The sequence below is a fragment of the Pan paniscus genome, chromosome 1 (genome assembly GCF_029289425.2).
Source record: "Pan paniscus chromosome 1, NHGRI_mPanPan1-v2.0_pri, whole genome shotgun sequence".
In the NCBI taxonomy this organism is placed as follows: domain Eukaryota; kingdom Metazoa; phylum Chordata; class Mammalia; order Primates; family Hominidae; genus Pan; species Pan paniscus.
This window is the reverse complement of record NC_073249.2, coordinates 202,731,997-202,750,383: the sequence shown is the minus strand read 5'-3', so window position 1 is coordinate 202,750,383 and position 18,387 is coordinate 202,731,997. Positions and strand designations below refer to the sequence as shown.

Sequence of the window (18,387 nt, the reverse complement as noted above, 5' to 3'; positions counted from 1 at the left end):
CTTGAACCCAGGAGGCGGAGGTTGCAGTGAGCCGAGATCAAGCCACTGCACTCCAGCCTGGGTGACAGAGCAAGACTCTGTCTCAAAAAAAAAAAAAAAAAAAAAAAAAGAGAAAAAAAGTGTGATCATTGAGGGATGCCTAATTGCCCAGGTAACAGCTCCTCTGCCGTGTACCTAGTTGCCTCACTGATCAGCTGGGACAGCTCCAAGCACCTCATCCAGCCACTTGAGAATTTCATCCTCTGGCCCCCACAGCTACATCCATGCCCCACACCAACTTTCCTCAAAGACTTACCCCCGCCCCGGCAGACTGGTCACCTGTACACTGCTCTTCATTCAACATCTTCCCCACCTCCAGACCTTTATCAAAAGCCCCTCTCCAAATGCCGGCCACATGCCATCTCCCGTAGGGCCCAGAGAGCTAGCCAGTGCTGCCCACACTGGGTGCAGCTGTCCCAGAGAAGCCCCTCCAGCCCCCACCCACCCCCTCAGTCTTCCCATCCACCAGCCGAGAGAGTCCCCTCTACCTCTGATAGGCCACAAAATAGGTCACATCCTGGGGGTTGCCAAGCCCTGGGAGCCATGTCAGGTACACGCTGAAGTTCTGGGAGAGCAGCGTCACATTCTGGGGAGGGGCCAGACGGGGCCTCCCTGGGGGAAAGAAAGGGGTCATGAAGCCTGGAGCTCCTGGCTGGTCTTGACTCAGGCCATCCCAAGCTGAGGGGCAGCACGAAGGGCAGGCAGGTGCTCACTGAGTTTGAGGAACCAGGAGCCACTGACTGGCTGTACTGCAGCCCTTATGCCATGAGAGAAGACCCTTTGCCAGGAGGGGAGGCTCCTGCACACTCTGGGACCAGAGGGTTCCAGCAGAACACCACGGAACAGGAACCTAATGGCCTCCAGGAGGGAGCATCCTTGAGGATATCAAGGACCAGGGGCTCTGTCCTGTTCTCAGCCACATCCCCAGAGCCTGCCTGCCATGGCCTCAGCACATAGTAGGTGCACAATAAACATCTGTTGAGTAAATGAATGAATATTACAATAACATGGGTTACACCAAAGGCTTCCTGACCGGTCTCCCTGCTTCCAACCTTGTGTAAGGGAGATGACACAGCAAAGGTTGCTGCCTAGGCATTAGAAGTAGATGCCACACTCAGATGGCCCAAGCCAGTGGCCAGAGATAAGAACTTCGAGGCATCTCTCCCTCCCGGCAAACTGGGCTCCCCACTTCCCACCCATTCCTTTAAAGGGATCATTCAAGCATTTGCCCTCAAACTTAACCTGACCCACACCCTAGTCCCTTATATAATATACTTCTCATTGCCACAAGCTCTCACTTTCTTTTTGCCTGACTCTTCATTCCTGCTTCATGTAGCCCAGGATGGAGGATGACCCTCCCTACTCATTGCACCTTCCCTGCTCAGGATCTGTAAGTAATAAGCCTTTGAACTTGTTTTGCATTGAGGTGGTGTACTGAATTTGCACCTTCCATCTCAGGAACCCAGGCCCAGCCCAGGCCTGGTTTTCCCTGGGTTGCTGGGAACACAGTCTGGCTCCCAGCGCCAGAGCAATGGTCAGACAGGCATAAACTTGGACACGGATCAGACAAGAGTCACAGGGACGCCTGCCAGTATAAACAAGTGTGAAGGACCCCCAGCCATGGGTTAGACAGCTAGGCTATTAGGCTGTCCGCCAGGTAAGAAGTATTTCATGGGCCGGGTGCAGTGGCTCACGCCTGTAATCCCAGCACTTTGGGAGGTCAAGGTGGGCAGATCACCTGAGGTCAGGAATTCAAGACCAATCTTGGCCAACTTGGTGAAACCTCGTCTCTACTAAAAATGCAAAAATTAGCAGAACATGATGGCACAGGGCTGTAATCTCAGCTACCTGGGAGGCTGAGGCACGAGAATTGCTTGAACCCAGGAGGACGAGGTTGCAGTGAGCTGAGATTGTGCCACTGCATTCCAGCCTGGGCAACAGGGCGAGACTCCATTTCAAAAAAAAAAGTATTCCATGAAGGGCACACTGTAAGTACCCACGCCCAGCTCGCTGGCATTATTCATTAGGGCAGGCTTGCCAGCCACTCTGCTACTGGAACCCTAATTTAGCTGGAGGCTCTCAAAAGCCCTCGTCCCAAGGTGGATGATCACTAAATCCACAGTTGGAGGCATGTTACTATGGAAGTTTAGGTGACACCTATATTCATTATTTATTTCACAATTTCATTTTTGTATTCACATTTCAGATTTGTGAATGCAGTTTTTTTCCTGAAAATTCATTTTAACTTGAAAGTATGTTTTTAATTCCCCTGATGTAATTAATGGACTATTTGCATATTTATACCTAGGTGTGCTTACATGTTAATAATGTATTCACATAGTTGTGAGAATTTCATATTGGACTCCATAGTGGTAAAAAAATAAATACAGGCCGGGCGTGGTGGCTCATGCCTGTAATCCCAGTACTTTGGGAGGCTGATGTGGGCAGATCCCGAGGTCAGGAGTTCGAGACCAGCCTGACCAACATGGTGAAACCCTGTCTCTACTAAAAACACAGAAATTAGCCAGGCGTGGTGGTGCACGCCTGTAATCCCAGCTACTCAGGAGGCTGAGGCAGGAGAATCGCTTGAATCCGGGAGGTGGAGGTTGCAGTGAGCAGAGATCACACCACTGTACTCCAGCCTGGTGACACAGTGAGACTCCATCTCAAATAAATAAATAAATAAATAAGTAAGTAAACATAGCATCTGTCATATACATTTCTTTTCTGTTGGTTTAAGAAAATATCTGACAGCTTTACCTACTTCTGCAGGTTCATCCAAGCCCAGATATTACTGAACGAATATATTGATGTAGAGTATGTGTTATTTTGTTTTCAGTTCTGCTCTAGATCATAACTATGTAAAAAACACTGTCATAATCAGTTATACTAAAATTCATGAGCCCAAATGTAAGATGAAAAGTCTGCACTGTAGTCTAAGGTCATTGCTTTATCAATAATTACCAGAAGAGCTTTATGATAGAAACACCAGAAAACACCTCATACTATTAAAAGGCTTTTTCCCCATTAAAAAAAAAAATACAGGTCGGGCATGGTGGCTGACACCTGTAATCCCAGCACTTTGGGAGATCAAGGCAGGAGAATCATTTGAGACCAGGAATTTAAGACTTGCCTGGGCAACATAGTGAGACCACATCTCTACAAAATAAATTTTTTAAAAAATTAGCAGGGCACAATGGTGAGAGTAAGGAGGCTGAGGTGGGAGTTTCGCCTGAGCCCAGGAGTTCAAGGCTGCCGTGATTGTGCCACTGCACTTCAGTCTGGCCAACAGAGCAAGACCCTGTCTCTACGAAACAGACAAATATACAAAACACCTTGCCTTCAGTCCATTCTCCACATAGCAGGAAGGATTAAAAATGAAAATCAGATCATGTTCGTCTTCTGCTTAAGCCCTCTAAAGGCTTCCATCTCACTCCAGGTAAACTCAAAAGTCTTTATTATTTTTATTTTATTTTGAGGCAGAGTCTTACGCTGCCACCCAGGCTGGAGTACAGTGGCACAATCTCAGCTCACTGCAACCTCCACCTCCCGGGTTCAAGCGATTCTCCTGCCTCAGCCTCCAGAGTAGCTGGGATTACAGGCATGTGCCACCAGACCTGGCTAATTTTTGTATTTTTAGTTGAGACGAGGTTTCACCATGTTGGCTAGGCTGGTCTCGAACTCCTGACCTCAGGTGATCCACCCACCTTGGCCTCTCAAAGTGCTGGGGTTACAGGCCTGAGCCACTGTGCCTGGTCTAAACTCCAAAGTCTTTACAATCACCACCAAGGCCCTACCCAATCTGACCCACCACTCCTCCCTTGTTCCCATATCTCCATCCACACAGGACTTTTTGCCCTTCCTGGAGCACCCCAGCCACACTCCCAACTCCAGGCCTTTGCACACGCTGTTCCCTCATGCTGTTCCCTCTGCCTTAACAGTTCTGCCCCTGGATATCCACCTGGCTCACTCCTTTGCTGTTTTCACATTCCTTTGATGTCACTGTCTCGAGGACACTTTCCCTGACTCCCTTTAACAGACCTCTATTCCCCTCTGTGGCACATTTTCCTTCTCACTGTTAATCTTCATCTTCTGAAATATGCATCTGATTACACCACTCCCCAGTTTCATGCCCTTTCCTTGGCCTCAGAATAAAGTCCACATTTGTTATTGAGGTGTGTGAGGCCCTGCCTGACCTGGCCTGGCCTGGCCAGGCCGTCTTGCTGCTCTCTCCCCAACAGCTACCCTACAGGCTCACCAGGCAATCTTCCTGCTCGATGTTGCCAAGCCACTGCATTCTTCTGGATGTTTTTAAACCCAGGTGTCTTTGACTGCCTGGTATTCACCACCTAGTCTTTGAAATATTTGATTCAAATGTCACTTCCTCCAGGGAATCTTCCTTGACATATCTACGAGGTGATGATGATGATGATAATGATGATGATAATAATAGCAGCTAAGGCCGGGCATGGTAACTCACCCCTGTGATCCCAGCATTTTGGGAGGCAGAGGTAGGCAAATCACCTGAGGTCAGGAGTTTGAGACCAGCCTGGCCAACATGGTGAAACCACGTCTCTTCTAAAAATACAAAAATTAGTTGGGCATGGTGGCACACGCCTGTCATCTCAGCTACTTGGGAGGCCGAGACACGAGAATTGCTTGAACCCGATAGGTGGAGGTTGCAGTGAGCCGAGATTGCGCCACTGCACTCCAGCCTGGGTGACAGAGTGAGACTCTGTCTCAAAATAAATAAATAAAATAATAATAATAATAATAGCAGCTAATGTGTATTGTGTTCTATGAGCCAGGTTCTGTGCTAAACAGTTTACCTGCACTTTCTCTTTCAATCCTCATTACATCCCTAGGAGGTAGGTATTCATTATAATAATTATAATCATTACAGATGGGAAAACCAAGACCCTCTCAGCTATTAAGTTGTAGAATCAGATTCAGTCCAGGCCTAGCCAACTCCAAAGTCCGAGCTCTTGACTGTACTTTGTCTTCTAGGTTCTCATGGGGTCTATTGAGCTTTATGATTCCAACTATTCCATCTATTGACCACTACGAGTCAAACAAGATCTGTTGACCACGGTGTGCCAGGGGTTTCAAAGAAGAACACAACTTCATTCCTGCCCTATAGGAGCTCATGGTGCCATGGAGAATTCAGGGTCCTGAAGTGTCCCAGGTGCCATGATGGAAATCCATACAGGTTGCAAAATGGCATCAGGGAGGGAGGGTCCAGTTCTGTGGATGGCTGTCCCCAGCCTGGGCTGCCTACCCATCACCTTCTAGACCCAAAAGTGGGTGCCTGCTTCCACCTCATCCTGTGTCCTCTAGCTGGGACTGTATCACTACGAGGCTAGTGCTATTACTACTCCCAGCTTCTGGACTTCCTAACGGGTGACCAGCAGGAGACCAGGCTGTCTGCAAGCCACTTGTAAGGTATCCTATGGGCAGGACAGTCCCCAGATTCGAGCTAGGTCACATGAGAAAAACAGCAGCTAGAGCAACTTTCCTCTGTGAAGCCTTCAAAGGATGCCAGGCACTAGTTTGGCTCTTTACATGTAAAACCTCAATCACCCTTGGGACAGACCACCCTATGGGGTAGGTGTCATTCATTCTGCTTCCATGGAAAGGGTGCTAGGCTCAGAGACAGATGCTAACTAACTTGCCTGAGGCTACACAGTCAGTTTGTGTGGGAGCCAGTATTTGAACTTAGATCTGGCTGTACTCACTCCTAAATCATTACACCATAGTTAGTGTTGTGTATATTAAATACTTATCAGGTGAAAGTACAAGAAGGTCTGGGCTTGACAGTGAAAGGGGAACAGAAGACCCCACCCTCCCTCCACACACAGGTACACGGTCCCTCATCAGCCACAGAGAACGCTGCTGTGGGCACTGGGGGCTGGAGCATCCCTGGCTGGCCTAGTGACCCAGTGGATGGACAGCCTGTCCCAGGTGCCTACCCTGGAGGCCAAAGCTAGCCAGGCTTGCTTTAGCCCGTCTTTTCTCTTCTGTGTGCCTCACCTTTGCCGTCCTTCTTGAGGAATTCCCTGAATTGCTCCAAGCCTCAGTTTTCCCATCGGAAAAGTAAGAATAATATCTACCTCCTAGGATGGCTGGGTCGTGAGGCTTCCAGAATAATGCGGTGCCTGGCACAAAGAAGTTGCTGAATAAATATAGGCTTTTATGATGATTGGATTATGCCCAGGGACCTTTACAGCTCTTTAAACTGTGAGTCCAAGACTAGGAAAATATCCTGGGGGCAATTTCTGGACCTTCTCTTCCCTGCTTTGGTTGGAGTCGTGGGCGGTGAGGTTTGGTGGTTGGGTCCTACGGCGAGGAATTTTGTACCTGACACCTTACTTATCAGTAGAGGTGGGAAAACAACAACAACAACAACCACCACCACCACCACCACCACCACCACCACCACCACCACCACCACCACCACCACCACCACCAAAAGAAAGGCGTCTTGTTAGAAAGCAGGGCACAGGCGACCAGAGCTCCGTCCCACCGGAGGCCTGGCAGGAACGGGAAGGGACATCAATCGGTCCCACTTTCCCTACTGTCCACACTTTAGGGTCAAGTGTGGTTTTCACGCAGGGATCAGTGCTTTCTTTAGGAAACATTAAAAAGCACTTTATTAAAAAATATGCAGTATCAAACTGCCGCTGTCTTTTTTCTCCAGTTCTCCTGAAGCTGGAAGCATTAGGAAACTGGATTCGTTTCCTGCGGGAGAGGAATATCAAAGACCCGGTTCTGTTCAGTCCTGGGAAGAAACAAACTGGGGGCGCGTAGGCAGGGCCGATTCGCACCCGGCTCGGGTGGCTGCGGACCCCGTGCCTGTCCCAGGAGCTCCGGGTCCGAGGGTGGGCGCGGCCCGGCCCGGGGAGCCCTCTTCCCCCTCCCTCCCGTGGCCCCGCGCACTTACCTGGAGCGGCCTGCAGCAGGCACAGGAGCAGGGGGCCCCAGCGCTCGGGCCCCGCCATGGCCTTCCCGCCGCGGCGTCCCCGCCCGGGCCCAGGTCCCCGCCTCCCGCCTCCCGCCTCCCGCCTCCGGTCTCCTAGCCCACCGCGGGCAGGTGACGCAGTCGGCAGCCAATGGCCCGCAGAGCCGCGGGCCCGTCCCTGCCGCCCAGGATTCACTGAGAAGGTCCCTGGGGACAGCCCCGCCGCGGGGCGGGGGGGGGGGGGAGCGCGCCGGCCCCCGCGCTCGAAACTCGCCCGTACCTCTGCTTCATCTGCACTTAGTTTTGTTTTACTCAATTCCCGGAAAAAAAAAAAATCAGTAAATCCGTGCACGGGGGAAGGGCAGGGGAGGGGAAGAAACCGGCTGATGATCAATAACCCACGGCCAGTCCAGTGCTCCAGGACGGGCCATTTTGGCAGGATTAGGGAGAGTTCAAGGCCGGTTTGGCTACGCGGCCTCAATGCCATTGGCGGGATCCGAGCGCGTTTCTGAGCCGGATGCTGAGCTCAGCGCCTTACACACGCGATTCCCTTTAATGCCCCCGGGGATCCCGGCGGATCCGCGCTGCCCTTCTCCACGTACTTCTCTCCCGGGGAGCGGCAGGCCCCAGAGCTTCAGGTGCTTGTTCTGGGGAAAGCTGTCTTTCTGACCCCGGAGGCTGTGGTGTTCACCTGGACAGTAGTAGCTTCCCAGTAAGGCACACGCCTCGACGCGCAATATTATGCGGCCCTTTAGGAGGACGTTGCCGAATGGTGTGTATCGACACCGAGGTGTTTGCAACACACTGAGAAACAGAAAAGCGAGTGCTAAAACATAGGCCCATTAAAAAAGTGTGTGTGTAGCCGGGCGCGGTGGCTCACGCCTGTAATCCCAGCACTTTGGGAGGGTGAGGCGGGTGGATCGCCTGAGGTCAGGAGTTGGAGACAAGCCTGGCCAACATGGTGAAACCCCGTCTCTACTAAAAATACAGAAAATCAGCCGGGCGTGGTGGCACTCACCTGTAATCCCAGCTATCAGGGAGGCTGAGGCAGGAGAATCGCTTGAACCCAGGAGGCGGAGGTTGCAGTGAGCCGAGATCGCGCCACTGCACTCCAGCCTGGGCGACAGAGTGAAACCCAGTTTCAAAAAAAAAAAAAAGTGTGTGTGTGTGTGTGTGTGTGTGTGTGTGAGTCTGTCTGTATGCATAGAAAGATATTTGGAATAATAATTACCAAAATATTAATGGTTGTTGTCTTTGGGTGATGAGGATTTTCTTTTTCAACTTTCTTCTTTTCTGATCATATTTCGTTTCCAATTTTTTGATAATTATTTGAAACTGGGATCAGCTTTGGTCCCATCAGTTTTTGGAAGAGAAAATGATTTTCACAGAGCTTGGTGGGTCCAAAAGTTGCTCTGAGTTTAACCGCGGGGGAAATTTCTTTTGGAAATTTCAGGATGCTTCTGGGACTAGCATCAAGGCTTCTGCTTAATCAGGATTTTTTTTCTTTTTTTTTTTTAGACGAAAGCTCTGTCGCCCAGGCTGGAATGCAATAGTGTGATCTTGGCTCACTGCAACCCCGCCTCCTGGGTTCAAGCTATTTTCTCACTTCAGCCTCCCAAGTAGCTGGGATTACAGGCACCTGCCATCATGCTCAGCTAATTTTTGTAGAGATGGGGTTTCACCATGTTGGGCAGGCTGGTCTTGAACTCCTGACCTCAGGTGACCTCAGCCTCCCAGAGTGCTGGGATTACAGGCATGAGCCACTGTGCCTGGCCTTAATTAGGATCTCTTAACAAAGCCCTGCTCACAGAGGACGCAATTCCACCTCAAAGGCGCAGGGTGGAGGAGGATGGAAGAGCAGCAGGCACGGTCAGTGTTGGTATCTTGGGATCTCTGAAATGTTGACTGCTGACTTTCTTTTCTCCTTCCTTCCTTCCTTTCTCTCTCTTTCTTTCTTTCTTTCTTTCCTTCCTTCCTTCCTTCTTTTTTCTCTCTCTTTCCTTCTTTCTTGCTTTCTTATTTTCTTGCTTTCTTTTTTTTTGACAGAGTCTCACTCTCACCCAGGCTGGAGTGCAGTAGCGTGATCATGGCTCACTGCAACCTCTACCTACTGGTTCAAGCGATTCTTATGCCTCAGCCTGCCAAGTAGCTGGGACTACAGGCGTAGGCCACCATGCCCAGCTAATTCGTGTATTTTTAGTAAAGACGGGGTTTCGCCATGTTGGCCAGGCTAATCTCGAACTCCTGGCCTCAAGTGATCTGCCCACCTCGGCCTTCCAAAGTGCTGGGATTATAGGCATGAGCCATGCACCCGGCCCTGAAATGTTGACTTTCATTTCCACCCAGCAACTGCAACTCTTTCAGACCCGGAATCCCACTGCGCTTGGAGCGGTTCAACAGCAGGGACAGAAATATCTTCATTTGCCACCTGCTCCACCCATGGGCTCCTGTGCTATGCATCTGAAACCCGCACTTGCTCTTTTTTGACAATTTGTTTCTCACATGTTTGTTCTCTTGTTCCTCTTCCCCCACCTCCCCGCCCACGCATAGTTTCGAGTTAGGAAATTGTGTGTTCAGATGCCTTGATCCTTCAAGAGACATTTTGTGACTATGAGCTTGGCCAAGTTGGATCTTTCAAAACCTTAAAAAAAATGTCATCTATAGATGCCGGTCAGAAAATCTCAGCCAGTTACCACGACCTTGCTTCTACTTAGGTCCTAAATACACTGCTTCAATTTTTTTCAGGTATCTCAAATACAATCCATCCATTCTGGAATAAAATGAATATATCTCTATTGATATCTCTTTATCCCAAACAGCCGACTGCACGAATCTTTATTGAGTCTTTGTTATATAGTGGCACTGCAGTTTACATACAGTATTTAATCTTCACAACAACCCTATGAGGTGGATATTATTAATATCCCCTTTTAACAGATGAAACTCAGAGAGGTTACATCCTTGCTTAGGTCACACAGCTAATTATAGTGATAGGGCTGCGATTTGGAACTCAGTCTGTCTGTCCTCAAAGCTTGTGGTTTTAAAACTTCTGCTACCCAGCCTCTTGCTTGCTTAAGGGCAAACAAGAACAAACCTCCCCAGTCTTAAGCACTTCCTGATTTGCAAAGATCATGGCGCTAACCTCTCAACTCTCATAAGTGGAACGGTGGGCACTGAAGAGCCAGCTTCCTCTTTGGGTTGGAATATTAGGTATGAAGCAGTGGTGCTGATAAATGTTTCACAACTGGTTGGGGGTTTAGGGGACAGGGGTAAAAGTCCTGCTTTCTTGTGTTTCCCAACCTTCGTGGTGTGAATATCCCCACTGTGGCTGACTTTAAGCTAGCAAATGTGAGGTCACTGAACACAGAGATAAGAAGAAATGTGGCCGGGCACAGTGGCTCATGCCTGTAATCCCAGCACTTTGGGAGGCTGAGGGGGGCGGATCACGAGGTCAGGAGATCAAGACCATCCTAGCTAACATGGTGAAACCCCATGTTTACTAAAAATACAAAAAAATTAGCCGGGTATGGTGGCGGGCGCCTGTAGTCCCAGCTACTCGGGAGGCTGAGGCAGGAGAATGGCGTGAACCCAGGAGGAGGAGCTTGCAGTGAGCCAAGATCACACCACTGCACTCCAGCCTGGGCGGCAGAGAAAGACTCCATCTCAAAACAAAAACAAAAACAAACAAAAAAACAAAACAGAAGAAATGTGCACAATTGGCTCCTGAGCCTGTAGGAGCCAGCTCCAGCACACCACTGGGTGGACGAAGCCAATTTCCCTCACTGTTGGAGGACCCAACATCTGTGGCACCACAGCTGAGCTTTTCTATGTTTAGAACAAACCACATCCCAACCCCTAAGGGCCTATGGGGCTCATGTTAAAAGTCTCTGGTCCATGACTTGAGGCTCAAAATCTCTTATGCAGCTGTTGAAGGTTTTCACAATGTGGCCTCCATCCACCTTTTGAAGTTCCCCACTAGTTCTCTGTGTTCCGGCCACAGAGGCTTCCAGTTCCCTTCTTTCTCTTGCCCCCTGGCCTTTTCAAACACTGGTCCCTGTGGTGGGAATTTCCTTCCCAGGCTTATCTTCCGCTAGTCTTCCAACAGGCCCCTATTCTTGCTTCCAGTCTCAGCTCACATGCCACATCCTCAGGGAGGCTTTCTTAACCACTGTCTTTGATTTGCTCCCAATCCCCATGTATGTCTCTGACTTAGCCCATTTTGTGCTGCTGTAACAAAATACCACAGAGTGAGTTATTTACAAAGAACAGAAATTTATTTCTCACAGCTCTGGAGGCTGGGAAGTTCCAGTTCAAGATGCCTTCAGGTTATGACCCAGTCTCTCTGCTTCCAAGATGGCACCCTGAATGTTTCGTCATCTGAAGGGGAGGACACCGTGTCCTCACATGGCAGAAGAGGAGAGAGAGAGAGAGAGAGAGAGAACCCATTCTCACAAGCCCTTTTTATGGACTCATTAATCCATTGATGATGGCAGAGCCCTCACGACCTACACACCTTCCATCAGGCCCTACTTCCCAACACTGTCGCATTGGGGATTGAGTTTCCAGCACATGAATTTTGAAGGCCACATTCAAACCATAGCAGTCTCTTTGACATGAATTAATCACAATATCATCATTTTTGTGCACTGAATATCTTACTTCTTGGATACAACTCTAATGACTCGCTCAGGGCCTGGCATATAGTAGGTGCTCAATGAACTGTGAGTAAGCAAACCTTTGCTGAATGGGGCTCAGTCAAACACAATTTCATATGCCCTAAACAACTCAGCCCCTCTCCTGGTTCTTATCTGCCACGCCTTAGCCACTCACTAAGTGTTTACTGACTTGAACTTGGCATATGACTCATAGTTAGAAGACCTCAGTGTTTCTTTCGAAAGTATGACTCCACTGTCATGCTCCCCTCCATAGCTGGGATTTTACAGTCTTCTGTTGTCCCCAAGAATAATGTTTAAAAAATAATGTGGCTGGGCACGGTGGCTTACGCCTGTAATCCCAACAGTTTGGGAGGCTGAGGTGGGTGGATCTCCTAAGGTCAGAAGTTCAAGACCAGACTGGCCAACGTGGTGAAACCCCATCTTTACTAAAAATACAAAAATTAGCTGGGCGTGGTGGCATGTGCCTGTAATCCCAGCTACTCGGGAGGCTGAGGCAGGAGAATCGCTTGAACCTGGGAGGTGGAGGTTGCAGTGAGCCAAGATCGTGCCACTGGACTGCAGCCTGGGCAATGACAGCAAAACTCTGTCTCAAAATAATAAAATAAAATAAAATAATAATAATAATGTGCAACAGGGGAAACAAAACCACATTACTCTGTGTGTGTGTGTGTGAGAGAGAGAGAGAGAGAGAGAAAGAGGGAGGGAGAGAGAGAGAGGGAGTTCACAGCCTCTCCCTCTCCTGTCTACTAAGATAATTATGCGCAGGCTGGCAAAGTGTCCCATAGGATTGGGAAAAGGCAGGAGAGGAGGCAAAATGTAAAAGCCAATTGGGGCTGGGTTTTAAAAGACAGTTTTGGGGGACATGTGGAGAGAAAAGGAGCAAGTGCAGGGACCAGCTGCTCTAAGAGCTGAATGTGAGTGTGAATATGAGATGTATGGAAAGAGAGGTGGAGAAAATGGATTTCCAAATTTTTGGCTCTGTGTCAGGACTGAAATCTCTTTTGGCATTTTCCCCCCCAAGAAACTAAAGATTTTAAACCATTGTTGTTTTGACTATTATTCTTCTTGCTGTTGTTTTAATGTAATGCTGGAGGCAGGCAGGGCCCAGTACAAGAACAAGGAGATCATTTGTATGTGGGAGTGGAATTTAAGACTTTACCAGCTGCAAGAACACAAACTCTAAACTGACATAAGTGCAAAAGGAATTCTGCAAGTTCCCCAGATTGAGAAGTTCAAGGATGGATGTGGCTCTGGGATGGCTCTAGTGGAAACAGATTCTGATTGGCCTGGCTTGGGTCACATGCCATTTCCTGAGCCAATCGATGTGGTCAGAAGAATGGGCTACTGTCATTGGCCTCTCTGGGTAGAATGCCCATCCCGGGGGAGAGGGGTAAGGGAGTATTCTGATTGACAGCTCCTCCAACTATAGGAACTGGAGGAAGATTGGTTCCTCAGAGGAATGGAGGCTGCAGAGGCAAACGGCATACACCCACTGCTGGGTTGCAGAGGAGGAGTCCTTAGAGATCATTCCCACCAACTTCCTACCCTGAAAGTCTACCCTCTTCAACATCCTGGAGAGACCAGCTGGATGCTGCTGCTTGGACTCATTGCGGGACGAGATCCCGCTATCTTTTGAGGCTGCCAATTCTGTTTGTGAACAGTTCTAGTTAGGAACATCGCCCTTACTTTGACCTACCTCCTTGTAATTTACCCTAGTCATCTAATTCTTCCTTTTGGGGCCTCACAGAAGAAAACAAAGCCCTTCTCCCCATGCCAGCCTTTACAGATGTTAAGTCTCAAGATCCTTCTTGTAGATGGTGCACAGATGAGAGCCAGTTTCCTGGTGTAAGAGCACCAGCCTGGGAACCAGGAGACCTCAGTTCCAGCCCTCACGCCGGCTTTAATGCAGCGAAGTGGCCTTGCTTGGAGGGCGGTATACACAGTTCCCATTTCACAGATAAGAATACTAAAGTAAAGGGAGGTTAAGAGACATGCCCAAGGTCACACAGGTGGAAATGGGGAAGCTGGAACTCACATCCAGGACCACACAATTCTAAAGCTTCCTTTCTTTATCACTCTGTGGTCTTGAGAAAGTTACATCCTTTCTCTGGGCCTCAGTTTTCTCATCTGTAATTTGGGAACTTTCATGTGTATTAGAATCACCTGGCTGGAGTGCAGTGGCATGATCACGGCTCACTGCAGCCTCACTCTCCTGGGCTCAACGATCCTCCTGCCTCAGCCTCCTGAATAGCTGGGACGACAGGCACATGCAGCCACACCCGACTAATTTCGTTTATTTTTTGTAGAGACTTGGTTTTGCTGTGTTGCCCAGGCTGGTCTTGAACTCCTGGGTTCAAGTGATCCACCCATTTGGGCCTCCCGAAGTGCTGGGATTACAGGCGTGAGCCATAGCTGGAGAGGTGGTTAAGACACAGGTTGCTGGGGTTCATCTCCAGAGTCCCCGGTTCCATTTTTTTTCTGAGGTGCGGCTTAAGGATTTGCATTTTAACCAGTTCCCAGGTGATGCTGGTGATGATGGTGCTGCTAGTCTGGGTTCCACACTTTCAGAAACACTGTAGTATTTGATCCCAGCTCTAACATACTATGATGTGGGGTGGTGGATATATTTTACCTTTCCATTTAGTTTGGGCTTGGACCCCTATTTTTATTATTTATTTATTTATTGAGACAGAGTCTTGCTCTGTTGCCCAGGCTGGAGGAGTGCAGTGGTGTGATCTCAGCTGATTGGGTTCAAGCAATTCTCATGTCTCAGCCTCCCAAGTAGCTGGGATTACAGCTGTGTGCCACCATGCCTGGTTAATTTTTTTGTATTTTTAGTAGAGACGGAGTTTCACCATTTTGGCCAGGCTGGTCTTGAACTCCTGACCTCAGGTGATCCACCTGCCTCGGCCTCCCTAAGTGTTGGGATTACAGGCGTGAGCCACCGCACCCGGCCAGTTTGGGCTTAGACACGTATTAAATGGTGTGTGTGTGTGTGCGTGTGCGTGTGTTTGTGTGTGAGAGACAGACAGAGAGAGAGAGAGAGAGACAGAAGAGAGAGAGAGAGAGAGAGAGAGCGCGAGCAGGCAGCCACCATTTTGCTCTGCAGTAAACTTAATTCCAACAATTGTCGAATGAAATTCAAATAGGTAAAGAAGTGAAGAGAAGAGTTTGAAAATTTGAGTGTAAGCTTTAACTCCCCCAAAACTTAACTACTAATAGCCCACTGTTGATCGGAAGCCTTATTGATTACATAAACAACATATATTTTGCATGTCATATATATATATACTGCACTCTTACATATATACTGTAGTAAACAGAGAAATGAAAATGTTATTACGGAAACCATAAGAAAGAGAAAATACATTTACTATTCATTAAGTGGAAGTAAGTCATCATAAAAGTCTTCATCCTCATTTTCTTCATAATGAGCAGGTGGTGGAGGAGGAGGGTTTAGTCTTGCTGTCTCGGTGGAAGAGGCAGAAGAAAATTCACATATAAGTGGACCCTCACAGTTCAAACCCATGTTCGTGGTCAATTGTATATCAGTGGTTGCCAGGGGCTGGGGAAAGGGAGGGGTATGGGGAATGGTTACTAGTGGGTAGAGTTTATTTTCCAGGTGATGAAAACGTTCTCAGATTAGAGAGTAGAAATGGTTGCATGACTTTGTGAATATATTAAAAAGTGTGCATTTTTAATGGTGGATTTTATAGTATGTGAATTATATCTCAGTTGCGGGGTGGTCTCTAGGGGTGCAAAGTTTTGAGGGTGGTAGAACTGGGATTTGAACCCAAGGCCATGTGGCAGCCTGGGAAAGAGCCTGTGATTTCAGATCTTGGCTCAGCCCTTCATCTCGGGCCAGCCTTTTCTGTCTCAGCGGGCAGTGAGGCGTGGTGGGGGTGGGACATTCCCTCCAGGCCCTGGTGTGGAGGACTCCAAGTGTGGCCCTGCTCAAAGGATCCGAGGGAGCAAAGGCGCAGAAGAAGCGGGAGAGGAGGCGAGGGCCATTCTTATCCAAGAACCCCCTCTCCCTTTCCTGTAAGAACAGCCAGGCTCTTTCCATCCCCGCCTTTATCTGCTCCTTCCAGGCCTGGGAAGGCCGCTGGCGCTTGACAGCGGTTCCCAGGCGCACTGGCCGCCGAGCTTGCAGGGGCAGGCACGGTGCGCGCCCAGACTTTTCTGGGAAAGCGTGCGCGAACCTGCTGCCTGGCAGCTCGGTGGCTGGGAGCCCAGCCCTAGCTCACAAACGGGACTCTTCTACGCCCGGTGGGGACTCCGGTCCTACCCGTTGGACCTTGTGGGCCTACTACTGTGTGCTACATCCTCCTGTGATTCTCCTCCCTTTAGAAAATTCTTTCTGGCTCACGCCTGTAATCCCAGTATTTTGGGAAGCCAAGGCAGGAGGATCGCTTAAGCCGGTGAATTCGAAGCCAGCCTGCACAACACGGTGAGACCCCCGTCTCTACAACAAAAATAATAAATTAGCCAGGTGTGGTGGCGTGCAGCTGTTGTCCCAGCTACTTGGGAGGCTGAGGTGGGAGGATTTGTTGAGCCAGGGAGGTCGAGGCTGCAGTGAGCCAGGATTGCGCCACTGCTCTCTAGCCTGGGCCAGAGTGTGAGACTCAGCCTCAAAAAAAAAAAAAAAAAAAAAAGTTTATTTTTCTTCTTCTCTCTGTCTTTCTAATAATAAATTTTAAATTACACAGGCAATCGATGAATTCATTTTCCTTTCAACACATTAAAATAGCACTGATTCATCATTCCCCTATCCTTTCTCCCCTCCCTCTCAAAAGTAATCATTATTATTATCAGTTTGGGAGCAATATTTTCAAATCTTTTTCTATAGGCCCATAGAAAATACATGATACTGTACATCCCTGTGTGTGTTTTGTTTTTGTTTTTGTTTTTGATACTGAGTCTCACCCTGTCACCCAGGCTGGAGTGCAGTGCCACGATCTCAGCTCACTGCAACCTCCACCTCCCAGGTTCAAGCGATTCTCCTGCCTCAGCCTCCTGAGTAGCTGGGATGCCCACCACCACACCTAGCTAATTTTTGCATTTTTAGTAGAGACGCGGTTTCACTGTCTTGGCCAGGCTGGTCTCAAGCTCCTGACCTTGTGATCCACCTGCCTTGGCCTCCCAAAGTGTTGGGATTACAGGCATAAGCCACCTCGCCCCGGCCCTGTGGGTGGTTTTTATATGAATTGTGTCATACTCAGTTATTATGCCTCCTGCTTCCGATATTTTACTCAACAGAACTTCCTGGAGAACTTCCCATAAGAGTACATGGAGACCGCCTGCTTCACTGCTCAAGGTACATTCCGTGGTTCATGTGTGCCTTATTTTATAAACTGTTTCTCAATGGATGTGTGGATATTTAGACTATTTCCAGCTTTTCGCAATAAAACACTCCAATGATTACTTTTGTAATTGGCCCCATGTGCACTTGAGTGTTTGTTTTTCTGAGGGAGATAATAAGGAAACATGAGTCTGCTGGGCCATAGGGTGTGTGCATTTTATTTTATTATTTTATTTATTTATTTTGAGACAGAGTCTTGCTCTGTTGCCCAGGCTGGAGTGCAGTGGTGCAATTTCGGCTCACTGCAACCTCCGCCTCCTGGATTCAAGTGATTCTGCTGCCTCAGCCTCCCGAGTAGCTGGAACTACAGGCATGTGTGCCACCACACCCAGCTAATTTTTATATTTTTAGTAGAGACGGGGTTTCACCATGTTGGCCAGGCTGGTCTCAAACTCCTGACCTCAGGTGATCTGCCTGCCTTGGCCTCCCAAAGTGCTGGGATTACAGGCCTGAACCACTGCTCCTGGCGGGGTGTGTGCATTTTAAAATTTAACAGATACTACAGATACTGCAAGTCGCTCTCCATGGTGGCTGAACCAACTTCCTACCGGTAGGATATATGAGACTATCCTTTTCCTAACATCCTAGTCAATTCGTAGATCTCAGCCAGCTTATAATGTTTTGCGAAGAGAGGTTTCTCACTGCTGTGTTCATTTGCATGTTCATGGGCGTTTTCTAGAAGTTCCAGGTTGCTGGTGTGGGGGAAGAACTCAGGAATTCGGGTCAGGCAACCTGACTATCTGCTGTGTGACCAACACTAGACCCAGCCCTGTCTCCATCTGCCTAAGAATCTTGGTCATGAGCTTCCTTTTGGTCCTCTGTTTCTTCATTTTTGAGGTCAAAGTTTCTTCCTCTCTAGGAGTCTGTTCTTCTTCCTCCACCCCCTGCTGGGACTCTGGAATCCCTGAGTAAAGCAAGGTGTTCAGAAGCTCCTCCACTGCAATGCACACGTGTTCTCACTGGTGGACAAATCTTTAACTCTCCTGTTGCTCACTGAATAGTGCTCCAGAGATGTTCTGACCAGCATACAGCAGATGACAGGGACAGGAAACCAGATGGAAAGGGATTTATTATTAATTTTTCCTTCACAAAACTATACTTTAGAAAAGTGAAACATGCTGAATGCCGAAAATTGGGAAAGTATAGAAAATTATAAAGAATAAAAATAAAATATAATCTCACTCTGCAGAGAGACTCATTGCTACCATTTGTGAGTTTAGTACATATACAGTATTTTATATATATATGTTTAGTAGCTCACATTATATCATGAGTATGTCATTTAAAATATTTTTTAAAGTTTTAACTAAGAAAATTTGTTTTAGAGATGGGTTCTCGCTCTGTCACCCAGG

The 18,387-nt window shown here is 48.4% G+C and overlaps 1 protein-coding gene across 2 annotated transcripts in view; it reads right to left on the bottom strand.

The window, feature by feature from the left end:
• Positions 1 to 7,078, bottom strand: part of IFNLR1 (interferon lambda receptor 1) — a 32,024-nt gene extending 24,946 nt beyond the window's left edge. The window contains exons 1-2 of one of the 2 annotated variants that reach the window (XM_003810767.6): positions 6,980 to 7,078; positions 528 to 651 (exon numbers count right to left, since the gene is read on the bottom strand). In XM_003810767.6, coding sequence (XP_003810815.4) covers positions 528 to 651; positions 6,980 to 7,037 — 182 coding nt within the window. In that variant the 5' untranslated portion in view covers positions 7,038 to 7,078. The remainder of the gene's footprint in view (positions 1 to 527; positions 652 to 6,979) is intronic. The other variant, XM_008963144.4, reaches the window with a different exon arrangement.
• Between the last annotated feature and the right edge of the window lie 11,309 nt (positions 7,079 to 18,387).